Below are 14,026 nucleotides of genomic sequence, written 5' to 3' on the forward strand. Positions count from 1 at the left end.
TGCATCAAATAACAGAGCATACTCCAGGGGGCAAATGCCTTGCACTTGCTATTTTTCTGTTTCTATTACCCTTTAAAAAAATGTGGGAGTAAACTGCATCCATTTTATACAGGTATTACGCTGTCTTCTAAAGCAGGCATATTGCAATCTGGAGTCAAACACTGTTTCAGGAATCAAGGGGTGCCGGTGCAGCAGCTTTAGAGAAAGTGAACCTAAAATGAGCCTTCAGAAATAAAGCTGCCATTTGCCACAAATGGGAAAAATATTGACCCACAAGCATTTGTGACCTCAATCTCACCACCCTGCACCAAACTTGTGATTCTCTTCTCCCACTCAAAGACCTCTGATGCCCATTCATCCCCAAATGGTGACTTCTGAAGCATCTAATACTTAAATTCCTCCATTTACCAGACTGGGGCACAACCTGAAGAAGTAGGTTTGAATTAAAACACATCCCAAATGGAAAACCAGAAGAATCAATATCGCAGTTAGTGTATTTAAAATGTGTTTATCAGCAAGAATAATAAAAAAAACAGCTCTACAGGTTAAACAAAAAAACTCAACATGAAAGTTTAACAGCTTCTTTGCATATTAAATAACCACAAAACTCAAATCATACAGAATAAATAGTCGAAAATAATTTACACATTTGGTACAAAGATCAGGGAAGGGGATTTTGAACTGTTTAAAAGTTTTCACATCTCAAAAGGGGACGAAAACCTTTACAACTGTTATGGCTTTTTATCAAAACAATGCTATGAACATTTCTTTTCTGCTTCTGTACAACATTTACATCTTAAAAGCCATTCAGAACCTGCTCCAAAGCCAAAGCAGAGCCATCTATTGTAGTGCATCAATTAGAAATTCATAGAGCCTCCCCACCAGTAACTTTTCAAAACCCTTGTGTTTTTCTGAACTTCCACAGAATTGTTTCAACAATGGGTTCCAATAACCATCTTATTACCATTGTAGAAGATTGCACTTCTTTAGAGAGACAGGGCCCAATAATGCAAGGATGATATATTTACACAACACAATTGTGAATGGATATCAGGTTAGCATTAATGCTGTGGCGATGTTAATTTAATTCTGTCATATTCAATCATTCCTTTTAGTCAATTACTTAAATCAGGCTCCAGCATTATGCATTTTCTTAAAATATTCCCAACAAGGATTTAAATTAATTTAACCCTTAACCCTTGTTCTTTTTAGGTTTAAAAAAAAAGGAAAGTTAAAGCTCTGATAGGAAGTGTCCCTCTAACATGTAACACCGACTAACAGTATCAAAGTGAACAAAAAATTAAAAAGGTGTCAAGATTCAAAGCTTCAGTCACTAATGATTGGAAATAGGCCCCATATTCTCCAGCGCACAGGATAAGGATTCTGAAGATAGAAATACACGTGGTCCTAGCTGTATAAAAACAATTGAATAGCCTACTCCTGTTCTTATGAATACAAAATAATACTGCATGGTGTACAATGTAAAGAATTCAACCAGTATAGGTTATATTTTTTGAACTGTTATGTAACAGTAAATTTTAGATAATGCTCACACATCACTAATCACTGCCTGGAACAGCTTTCAACCTTAACGGACTTTCAGAAGAGAAAGAATGTTGGCATGTTGCGAAGATTTGCCAATCTGCTTTCAGCTGTTATGAAAAAAATGTATAGTTCATTGTAGGTTCTCGCACTCATAAAACACGAGGAGCAAACCAGTGTGAAAACCAAACTTCAGCCGATAGCAATTGTACAAACTATGGAATCATGGGTGAGATAGACCAACTGCCAATGTTCACATTGTACAAATAACACATCAGTTTTAAATTCACTTTATAAATATATATTCACCTTCCAGTGCAAGATTAAAACTATTTAAAAAGCAGTTAATAAATTAAGGACTACTGAATGCAAAATTAAAAGTCTGCCTCGTACAAAAAGAAAAAATGTTTTGTTCCAAATTAATTTCAATAGAAATGCACTTTCAAAAACTCACACAATCACACAAGTGCAAACTGCTGTAAGAATTTGAAAGATATGTAAAGCAAGACCAGTAGCTGAAACAAATGGCTCACAAAAAGCCCATCTGGCATTATGGGGCCTTCATTCCCAGAGATGGGGAAATGCACAGGGTTTCATTAGTAAGCTTCCTCAGTTAATCTGCCCAGTTCACAAATGTATACACTTAGCACAATCAAGTCCAAGAATTAGTCTACATCTGATTTGTTGGTATTTGGTTATGTACAGCCATCAACAGAAACATGAACATAAATGTTAGCATCAGGATTATGTCTTGCCGTAGAATTACTGCCACAATAACTATGGCACAGTCACCAGATGACTTTATTCATAGTTAACTAGTAATTTAATATTCTCTATTCCCTCTCATGATTACAGAGCATTCATTATCAGATTCAAGCTGATAAACATTAGTCCACTGCATGGCCTAACTGAATGCTAACCCACATTAGACACTTGAGAGTTGAAGTCAGTATTGGTCTGTTCAAGTTCATGTGCCAATTGATAAAGATTACATAAAGGCACTGTGTGGTTGAGCAATGGGAAGTACTAACAGCAATAAAGATATATTCACATTTAGGGTGACATGACACATGGAAGGCAGGTTAGGATGAACATGAAATTCCACTTCCTCTGCTTAAAGCATTTAAAACTTACAGCAGACTACATGGCCAGAGATGGTTTCTTACATGCAAGGACAATAAATTAGACATATTTCAGTGATCCTAAGATTTTTCAAAGGATGGATGAATATACTGGGAAAATGGAAAACTTTCCTGCAACTGTTGAATACATCTCTTTCACCTGCAACATTTAACAGCCGTTGTTGAAACAAAGAAACACTTGGATTCATAATCTTGTTGAAACCCAAGTCCAGACATTAGAGGGAATTAGTAAAAAGGAAAAGATGCAAATTATAATTTTATGCACTGTTGCAGAAAGAATAAAAGGTTACACATGAATTAAACACCAATATAGCAATATATTAAAACAAGTAAAACTGGAGATTTCTGGGTTTGCTTTACAAAAAGTACCGAAGCTTTGAATTCTGACAAACATTTCATTCTGCATTCAGAACGTTTCTGATACGAGGCTCGATTCTGGAGGAACAAATGGAGGCATCTGTATTTCAGTCTTACTTGGAAAATTATTCTACTTTTGCTCCATTAAAAAATAATCATTGGTAGCTTCTTCCTATTTATCGGATGCAGAGAAGAGACACGAGAATTGTACAAACCGTGTAAACATTATAACACACCCAGCAACTAGTTTCTATTCCCTACCCCTGCACAGTCTGGGACCAGCAATATAGTAACAATCATACACAATATAAACTGTTAAACAATATAAAAGGCTAAAAGCAAAAAAAGATGGACTACAATAAAAATACAATGATAAAGGTGGAGGTGAAGGGGGGGGGGGGGGGGGGGGAATAGCACAGGCTGCCACCACTAATGAATCCTATGTGAATGAAACGGTTCCTTAAAATTATGCTGGAATACTCAGGAAAAATAAATAACTTTTTTTGCACAGTCCTTTTTTCCTCCCCAATATTGTCTGAGGTTTCGATAAGCAATAATGGCGCCTCGGGTAAACCTCAGGTAATTGTGTGTGATGTGTGTTAGCCTGAGCCGATGTGCCTGGGATATCGCTGCACGCATGATTTCCATTGTACCCACTTTAGTTGTGCACATGACAAGAAACTAGACTCGACTACAGTGGAATATTCCTCCAGCCACAGAGAATTAACGGCATCTCTATACCTCAGGACAAACCTAGTGCACCAACTTCAAAAGTGCAAGATGACTTTATTACTGAACAAATATACAAGTTGGAACTTCCTTAATTCGAAAGACAGTTCTAATGCTACATTTAAACAAAAAATTGTGTTTCAGGTACATTAAACAAATCCCTTTCATAATGCAGCAAATATTTATCAAAACTTTAAGAGATGAAATGCTGCAAGATGCCATTTTGTTGATGGACAGAATACTTTTGATCTGAATTAAAGCAGAATATGCAAACGATGTAAAGGTGAATTGCAGAATAGCATTAGATTCTTTGGAGTTCTTGAAGGTTAAATAATACGTAGCAGATGAGTATTAGGTTGTAGACTACTTAGGCCATAGCTTTACATAATCCTCAAATTAATTTGCTTTTTTAAAGTCATAGCACAGTAGACATTACTTAAATTATTAATCTAACACAAATAACTGAATACACTTAGACCACAGTTACTGCACTGCAATCTGCACAAGTAGTGCCCCCAATGCAACAACTCACTGCTATACAACAGCTTCGTAATTTCTCCTCCTGTTCTTCAGAAGCCCAGAGATACAATGATTTGACTTACAGCCATATTTGGACAACTATTCCACATTACAGGATTGGGAGACAATCCTTCCAAAAAATATTTGCTTAGATGTAGCTTGCATTAATCAGAATACAGTTTTTCTAGATGTGCTAGATAAAACTATCAATGCACTATCTAACCCAGTGATACAGAATGACAGTACAGGACGTACATAATCTGCAGCATGCATTTTTTAGTTTGAATCTGCAAAACACTTTACAGAATTTTGCCTGCTACTGAATCAGAATGACACTATGCTGCTGACTGCAGTTACACTGCACAATGTTCCTAATCCACACATGTGCCTGATAGGAGAATTTAAGCCCTTGGGTGCTAATTTTTTTTTTTTTTGCAGAAAGATGGGAGTTTTTCACAATGAAGAAAAAGAAAAACAGCAGCTTGTGAAATTCAGTGGTAGCTCTGTGAATTCCTTGGGTACAGAAAACCCAAGCATCACAAGATAGATTAAAGATAAACTGCGCAACATTTAAATGCACTTGAGGCACAACACATGTCATTGTTTCATATCAGCAGAAAAAGTGGTATCATAACTTCAATCTGAAGCATAGTTACTGAACGCCGTGTAAAATACAACAAAAGTGTCTTCGTTACAGAAAACCTTTACATTTGAAATGTACAGAATGCATACAAGCCATTGTGCACTTAAAACAGTGCACAGATTGAGAAGATGCATCTCGAATCCTGATGCTGAATGGAACAAATGCATTATCCTCTACTCAGTAGCAAGCTTTGGGTTTAGTCCTAATGGTCATTAATGATAGGTAACCGGCTGATACTTGTCAAGCTGATACCCAGTAATAGGATACAAGATGGAAAACGGGTGAGAAGCGAAGATCCTATAATAATGATTGTAAAACAATTGACTAGAAAGGCAAACGACCAGAGTACAAAAATGCTGGCATGCAGCATGTATTGAAGAGGTGTAGCAAAATCATAACCATCGGTGGCTTACTCCAAGGCAAAGAAACCAATAAAATATCAAACCGCACAAAATTAATTTCTTACAGCTTGGTTCTCAGTTCACACATGCACAAAGCCCTGCGCTTGGTCAACACGCTCCAAATCAGCACCATCTACCTCGCTTGGAACTCTCAGGATAACCGACGTGTCCATCTGATAGATGTTTCATAGCATAATGCTGCAATATAGAGACCATTCTTCAGTCAACCCAAGTTACTGTCTATTTAATGATCTCCTTGCATCATGGTGTAGCCCACATAACCACCCCATAACAATGTAGGCTATGGCCTTTAACATACTTTCACGTCGTGTAATCACTGAGAAAACTGATGTTTGGTTGTAATGGAAAGCAAAAACGGGTGTGTTATATGGTATAAAAGGTTTGCACAAGTCACTCAGAACATTCTATATTATTCTAGGAAGAAATTGGTACAAACCACAAAAACATCACTAGTTTTTGAGATCAGTTCTGAGTCGTGGCCCAATTCAAACATCTGATTAATCTTCACATCAGTTTCAGACATTGGGAAATAATTTCATTCTAGTGTTCGGTCCCATCGCAGGATCCTTTTGGCTTCTTGTAGCTCCATGCTGCGTCAATTACTGCCAACTGAATATTATCATGAATGTAATACTGAACTAGGGCAGTACTGTCAAGTGTATTGCACATTTTTCAAACCTCTCAGTGTCATTTACAAATGGTCTCTCCAGTAGTTAATGCCCAAACCAGGCAGCTTCATTGGCAAGGTGCTGAAGAAGGGGAGCATTCTAAATGAACCCCTTGTTCAGATTATGACCTTATTGTGAAAGATCACCAATCGGAGGGCCACTGTCCAAAAGCATCTCCTTCCTTGAAGTCTCAGCTACCGAGAGCTCTTGAGCAAGGTCGTTAAAGCGGGCAATATAATCCACACTGCTTTCATTCATCATACACACCAGCTGAGAATCAACCTAGAAAGTAAAACAAAAAGATGATTTTTTTTTTTTAGATTTAGATTTAGAGATACAGCGCGGAAACAGGCCCTTCGGCCCACCGGGTCCGCGCCGCCCAGCGATCCCCGCACATTAACACTATCCTACACACCCTAGGGACAATTTTTACATTTGCCCAGCCAATTAACCTACATACCTGTACGTCTTTGGAGTGTGGGAGGAAACCGAAGATCTCGGAGAAAACCCACACAGGTCACGGGGAGAACGTACAAATTCCATACAGACGGCGCCCGTAGTCAGGATCGAACCCGAGTCTCCGGCGCTGCATTCGCTGTAAGGCAGCAACTCTACTGCTGCTTTAATGACAACTTATAATTCCCTCTCCCTTAAGATTTTGCCCAAGTTATTCTCTCTTCGTGAGTATTTTTTGCTGGCAACCATCGGAAGATTCCCGACACACTGACAAAGATAAATTTGCTTCATGAAAACATTTCTCAAACCCATGTAGACAAAAAGCTGGAGTAACTGAGCGGGACAGGCAGCATCTCTGGAGAGAAGGAATGGGCGACGTTTTGGGTCGAGACCCTTCTACAGACACATTTGTCTTTTCTTGACAGCAGAGATAGGAGGTAAAGTGAAGAGCTTCCTTCAGGTAAATACTGTGGTGCCAGTTGCCCAGCTAGGAAAGAAAAATACCTTAAAGTGTTTCAGTACATCGATAGCACAGGTTAGTTTCTATTGTTAAAAAAAAAGCATACTTCAAATCTTCCTCCCTGAATTAACAATGGACTGGAGGCCAATTCAGAATTAAAATCATGTTTCTACCATATCATGTTGGTAACACATTTTTTTTAAGATGAAAGAATTGAAGAGGAAATGAGAAGACCAATTCTTCCCCCCCTACACTAAAATGAAATGGTGTAGTTAGAATGATTGTTCATGCTAGTAGTTATAAAGTTTATTAAAAAACAGTAAATATATTAATATTTAGTCTTGATGAGGTTTCTTCTTTCAGAATTTGTAAAGTGATGTAAACAATAATTTATAAAGGAGTAACCTGGTAACAAAAACATGGGCTTCAATGGAAACGAAGCATTCATTGTCCATTCCAAAAAGCAGCAACCATCTTACCTCAGACACATCCACTAGTGAGCGGGAAACAAAAGAATCCCTGGAGTTTCCATCTAACAAGCTTGTTCCAAGCAAAGAGTTACTATTGCTATTGCTGTTGCTGTTTCCATTGCCGGTTGTCAGCATCTTCCGCCCCTTTTCAGGAGATATTAGGCTTGCTGCAACCAATTGAAAACATAATGATTGAACACACTATTTATTGGACATGCCTGCTAGCCTTTTGTATTTCACGCACAACAACAAGGGAGATGTATTGGTGGTATATTGGTGTATTGTCTTTCCGCTGACTGGATAGCATGTATCAAAAGCTTTTCACTGTATCTCGGTGCACGTGACAATAAACCAAACTGAACTTGCAGGAGGCAGGGTGGGAAGAAGTGTCGTCTAGATAGCTGTGGCAGTCAGTAGGTTTGTAATAGATGTTAGTTGATTGTCTATATCCTGTGATGGAGACGGTGAGATCAAGAAATATTTCATTCTGGTGTCGGAGATGGTCCAAGTGAATTTGAGCGCAGGATGGGAATTAGTCGTGAAGTTAATGAAGTATTGCGGTCATTATTCCGTAGCAGATCTTTAACCTAAAAATCCTTATTAATTCTTCATTATTACGTATAACTAAATCTAAAACAGCCCATTCCTGATAGTTCCTCAATACACTGTTCCTAAAAGCAATGTCTGAAGCATTCCACAAATTCTTCTTCTACAATTTCCTTGCCAATTTGGTTTGTCTGATCAATGTGTAGATTAAAACCTCCCTTGATAATTGCAATTTCCTTTAACATGCCTTTGATATTTCCCAATTTACACTCTGATCTATCACAAGGTCATAATTGGAGAGTCTGTAGACTACTTTCACCCTTCCCCTGCTATTCATGATTTCAACCCAAAATAATTACTACTGTGATTGCAGACTGATTGTATTAGTTATTCTGCTGCTTTGCAAAACAAAAATTCCTGTGGAGGAAATGGGTATGAAAAACACTATCCTCAATTTTTATAGAACCTTTATATTCCTTTCAGAACTTCCCAAGTGCTTTAAAGTCAATGAAGTACTTTGAAGTTTAGTCACTACTGTGATGGAGGAATTGCAGCTGCCAAGTTGCACTCTGCAAACTACAACAAACTGCAATATGGCAACCGGATACATTTGTTCAGTAATGTTGAGTGATTGACCTATATTGGCAAATAACCTAGTGCGCGTGTGCTACCAGTGTGGGAAAACCAGTGTGGCAGTGTTATGGCACCCCAGTAATGTGGGAGAATCAGCTTAGAGTTTTGTGCTCAAAGAAGAGAAATTGAAACCGCTTTCCCTGATGCAAAAGGGCAAAGCCTTGGCAGACACCAGCGAATTAACATCTGGAAAGTTCGCTATCACCAAATACATAAAATATTTTAAGCGGCTATCAAGTTAAATGAAAACACTATCTGCGGATGGAAGACTCGTCTACAAACAGTAATTTAAAATACAGATGGCAAAAATATCTGGAGAGAAAATGGTATGAGGATTTAAAAGAAAAAGTGCCATTGTAGACAAGAAACTGCAGATGCTGGTTCACAAAAACAAGAAACACAAAGTGCTGGAGAAACTGTGTTAGGCAGCATCTCTGGAGAACACGGATAGGCAACGTTTTGTGTCGGGACCCTTCTTCAGACACAAGAAACATCGCGTGCTTCAACAAGATTGGGAGTAAACTGCCCACTATACTAGCTGAAGAAAAATTGGGAGTTCTTAGAGTGTTTGCCAACATTCCACTCTTAACGATCAAAAACAGATTGACCTGATTTCACCTAAATGTTGTTCTTGGAATTCTTCCTACACTAAATAACTGCCAGTTTTTTCTATGTAACAGGCATTGCACAACAAAGTACTTTCATTGTGTGAAGAGAAGTCCTGGAACTTTTTGGATATGCAAAGCCAATCCAAGATATGTTTTCTTAAAATTCTAAAACCAATATAATATTAACAATTTTTTATCTAGAAATATGAAATTTACACAAAATCATTAAAGTTTAATATCTAATTTGGGGAATATCAAAGTGAGGTGTGACAAACAAAATCTAAACTAAAGCATGTTTTTCACCTTTCTCTGTTCTCTAATTAGCTGTTTGGTCATATTGCCATTTCTCCCCTCCCTTTGGATGTTTCTACTATGCATCATGAATGGATAACTGTCAGACTCAAGAGGCAGGTAACTGAGTCCTGTTGCACATTGATGGCATATAGCAGACTGTCATTAAAAAAAAACTTACATCAAGGACATTTGGATGTTAAACTAAAATCAGGAAAGGAGCAAAATGACCAAATCTATCTAATGCAGATGCTTACAGGAAAACAGAATTTGAATCTTTTCATTGGCTCTCACGGACCAAACTTCCCACCATTGACTCCATTTACACTTCACACTGTCTCGGAAAAGCAATGAACATAATCAAAGACTTGTCCCACTCCGGTCATTCCTTCTTCCCCCTGCTCCTGTCTGGCAAACGGTACAGAAGCTTCAAACAGAAGTGCCTCCAAACCGAAACAGCTTCTTCCCCTCCATTATGAAGCTTATGAACGGTTGTTCCAAAAGCTAAGGTACTGTTTGATGCAGCCCCATTGAGGTCATTGGACTTTGTCTATCGAACACACGAGCTACAATGCTGAGAACTATGTTCTGCATTCTCAATCTTCCCTTTTGCTCTATTGTACTGGAATTTGACTTGATTATATCTATGTATGGTATATCTGATCTGTTTGGATAGCATGCAAAACAAACCTTTTAACTGGACCTCGGTACACATGACAATAATAAACCAATTGCAAGGAAAGGAATGGGAATCGAAAAATAAGTAATTCATTTATGATGAATCCATAGATCAAAAAAATGCTTGAGGCCTTGCAACAACTTTCATATGTTGAGGGGCTGCAAATGACACGAGACAAATTTTAGGAGGACAATTAGAGGCACTCACACAATAGACTACCCAAAGACGAGTCACCAGAGTCAGTTGGATACCACTGTGGATCGTGGGTAGGAGAGGGAATCCAGTTGCGTTGAGGACTGGCTGGTGGAGATGGAAGATTCTTAGAGTTGTCATTACCATTCAGCTTTGTTAGCGAGAGAGAAGAACCGTCACCTTATTAAAACAAAGAAAGTGATTTTGTTTTAGAAATCATTGCGGTAAGTGAATTCATTACAGAGACTACCCTTCAAAAGTATATCATTACTAATTCCAAGTACCTCATTGCTAGTTTAGAGGGGATATAAAATTGTCTCTAATAAAAACTATTTTTGTGTCTGTAACTTGTAGAATAAGAATATGGTCAAATCTGTTGTACCAATGAATTTGGACTTAAGGTTATTTGATGAGAGAATAGTAAACAAAATAAGAGAACATAGTATACTGATGTGGTCTGAGGATTGTTAATGGACAGGAAATAATAGGAATAAATAGCTGATTGTAGGTTTTGGAGGCTGTGAACAGTGTGGTGCACCAGGACCCCAATTATTGATGCTCTATATCAATCATGTGGTTGAGGAAACAGAGAAACATAGAAAAATAGGTGCAGGAGTAGACCATTCGGCCCTTCGAGCCAGCACCACCATTCAATATGATCATGGCTGATCATCTAAAATCCTGCTTTTTCCCCATATCCCATGATTCCTTTAACCCCCATGAGCTAAATCTAACTCCATCTTTAAAACATCCAGTGAATTGGCCTCCACTGCCTTCTGTGGCAGAAAATTCCACAGATTCACAACTCTCTGGGTGAAAAAGTTTTTCCTCATCTCAGTCCTAAATGGCCTACCCCTTATTCTTAAACTGTGACCCCTGGTTCTGGACTCCCCCAACATCAGGAACATTTTTCCTAAATCTAGCCTGTCCAATTCTTTAAGAATTTTATATGTTTCTATAAGATCTCCTCTCATCATTCTAAATTCCAATGATGATACAAGCCCAGTCGACCCATTCTTTCATCATATGTTAGTCCTGCCATCCCGGGAATTACGCTGCACTCCCTCAATAGCAAGAATGTCCTTCCTCAAATTAGGAGACCAAAATTGCACACAATACTCCAGGTGCGGTCTCACCAGGGCTCTGTACAACTGCAGGAGGACCTCCTTGCTCCTAAACTCAAATCCTCTCACAATGAAGGCCAACATTCCATTAGCTTTCTTCACTGCCTGCTGTACCTGCATGCTTACTTTCAGTGATTGATGTACAAGCACACCCAGGTCTCGTTGCACCTCCCCTTTTCCTAATCTGACACCATTCAGATAATAATCTGCCTTCCTGTTCTTGCCACCAAAGTGGATAACCTCACATTTATCCACATTATACTGCATCTGGCATGCTTCTGCCCACTCGCCCAACCTATCCAAGTCACCCTGCAGTCTCATAGCATCCTCATCGCAGCTCACACTGCCACCCAGCTTTGTGTCATCTGCAAACTTGGAGATGTCACATTTAATTCCCTTGTCTAAATCGTTAATATATATTGTAAATAACTGGGATCCCAGCACCGAGCCTTGCGGCACCCCACTAGTCACTCCCTGCCATTCTGAAAAGGACCCGTTAATTCCTACTCTTTGCTTCCAGTCTGCCAACCAGTTCTCTATCCATGTTAATACCCCCAATACCATGTGCTTTAATTTTGCACACTAAACTCTTGTATAGGACCTTGTCAAAGGCTTTTTGAAAGTCCAGATACACCACATCCTCTGGCTCGCCCCTATCCACTCTACTTGTTACATCCTCAAAAAATTCCAGAAGATTAGTCAAGCATGATTTCCCCTTCATAAATCATCGGATCATCAGAGATCATCAGGTGTCGCCTGGGATGAAATGTTTCAGTTCTGAGGAGACTGGAGAGTCAGTTACACCCCATGGAAAGAGGCCCTTCCACCCAACTCATCCATATTGACCAAGGCACCTATCTGAGCTTGTCCTATTTGCCTGCATTTGGTCCATAACGCTCCAATCCTTTCCTATCTATGTACCTGAACAAATGCCTTCTCAACATTGTATTTGTACCTGCCTCTAGTTTCCTCTGGCAGCTATTTCCATATAACATCACACTGTGTGTGAAAAGTTACCCCTCAGGTCCTTTTAAAATGTTTCCCCTCTCATATTAACTTGTGCCCTCTCGCTTTAAACTCCCCTACCCTGGTAAATGACTGACAATCAGCCTAAACTAACCTCCTCATGATTCTTTTTTAAATACCTTTATAAGGTTACAATTTGTTAAGTGTATGCAAAGGCTCCTTGAAATGTAGATAGTCCAATTAGAGGGGGGACAATATGGGACATTGTATTTCCGAGGAAGAGCATTTTGTGAGTAGTGATCATAACTCCTTAAGTTTTAAGAGAGTGTTGAATAAAGATAAATCTGGAATATGAAAAAAAAGTACGAAGTTGGGAGTGCATAGGTTATAAGGCAGGAGATAGGGAGATCAAATTAGAACAGTTGTTATTGGGCAGGTTCATATCTGAGATATGGGAGTCATTTGGGGACCGGCTGACCAGAGTTCCGGACTGGCATGTTCCAGTAAGGAGGTGGGAGGATGAGGAGGGCAAAATAAGGAGGGGGAAACACCAATGGCAAGTTAAGGGAACCTTGGATGAACAGAGGGGTTCTAAATTAGAGCAAAAAGAAATAGAAAGTATATGCATTGTGGAGGAAGATGAAATCAGACAGAGTCTTTGAGGATTTTTTAAAAAAAACAGGAAAGAACTCAAGCAGGCAATTAGGAGGACCAGAAGACAGAGAATGAAGATGAGGAGGAATTCCACTAGTCAGAGAGTGGTGATCCAGGAAATTATAGGCTAGTGAGCCTCACATAAGCAGCAGGGACGCTATTAGGAACGATTTTTGCATTTGGAAGCAAATTATAATTATGTCAATATGATTTTGTCCAAAGCAGGTCACGTCTTATAAATTTGAATCCTTATTCCTTTTGGCAAGGCATTAGACAAAGTCCCCCGTGATAGGCTGATACAGAAGACTAAAATGCATGAGATTCAGTGACTTAGTAGTTTGGATTCTGTTGGAGTTTGGCTTACCACTGAAGCTGAAGAGTAGTGGTGGAAAGGTATTAGTATGGCTGGAGGTCTGCCACCAGTGGTGTTTTGCAGGGACCTCTATTGTTTGCGGTATATATAAAATCGATTTGGAAGCAAATGTAGATTGGTTGGTTAGTAAGTTTGTAGACAACACAGAAAGCTGTCAAAGGATACATATCAGTTGGATGGGGAAATGACAGGTGGACTTTAATCAGGTATGAAGTGGGGAAAGTGCAGAGTTAAAGGCAGGTCCATTAACGGTATTGATGTACAGAGGGATCTTGGGGTTCAGGTCCACAGCTCCGTGAAAGTAGCAACATAAGCAGCTAGAGTAGCTAGCTTGCCATCATTAGTCAGGGTATTGAGTGCAAGACTCAGGAAGTCATGTTGCAGCTTTATAAAACTTTGTTGAACCACATTTGGAGTAATGTGTGCAGTTCTGTTCACCCATTACGGAAGAATGTGGAGGTTTCTGAGAGGGTGTTGAAAAGAAATATCAGGATACCTGCTGCATTTGATGGTTTTACCTAGGAGAGGTTGGACAATTTTGCATTGTTTTCT

At 39.0% G+C, this 14,026-nt stretch overlaps 1 protein-coding gene across 3 annotated transcripts in view; it reads right to left on the reverse strand.

Annotated features, from left to right (window-relative positions):
* Positions 1-517: 517 nt before the first annotated feature.
* Positions 518-14,026, reverse strand: part of cramp1 (cramped chromatin regulator 1) — a 62,022-nt gene continuing 48,513 nt past the window's right edge. For all 3 annotated transcript variants that reach the window (XM_078418235.1, XM_078418236.1, XM_078418234.1), the window contains exons 18-20: positions 10,373-10,537; positions 7,418-7,575; positions 518-6,304 (exon numbers count right to left, since the gene is read on the reverse strand). In XM_078418235.1, coding sequence (XP_078274361.1) covers positions 6,152-6,304; positions 7,418-7,575; positions 10,373-10,537 — 476 coding nt within the window. In that variant the 3' untranslated portion in view covers positions 518-6,151. The remainder of the gene's footprint in view (positions 6,305-7,417; positions 7,576-10,372; positions 10,538-14,026) is intronic.

Source organism: Rhinoraja longicauda, chromosome 21 (genome assembly GCF_053455715.1).
Source record: "Rhinoraja longicauda isolate Sanriku21f chromosome 21, sRhiLon1.1, whole genome shotgun sequence".
Lineage (NCBI taxonomy): Eukaryota > Metazoa > Chordata > Chondrichthyes > Rajiformes > Arhynchobatidae > Rhinoraja > Rhinoraja longicauda.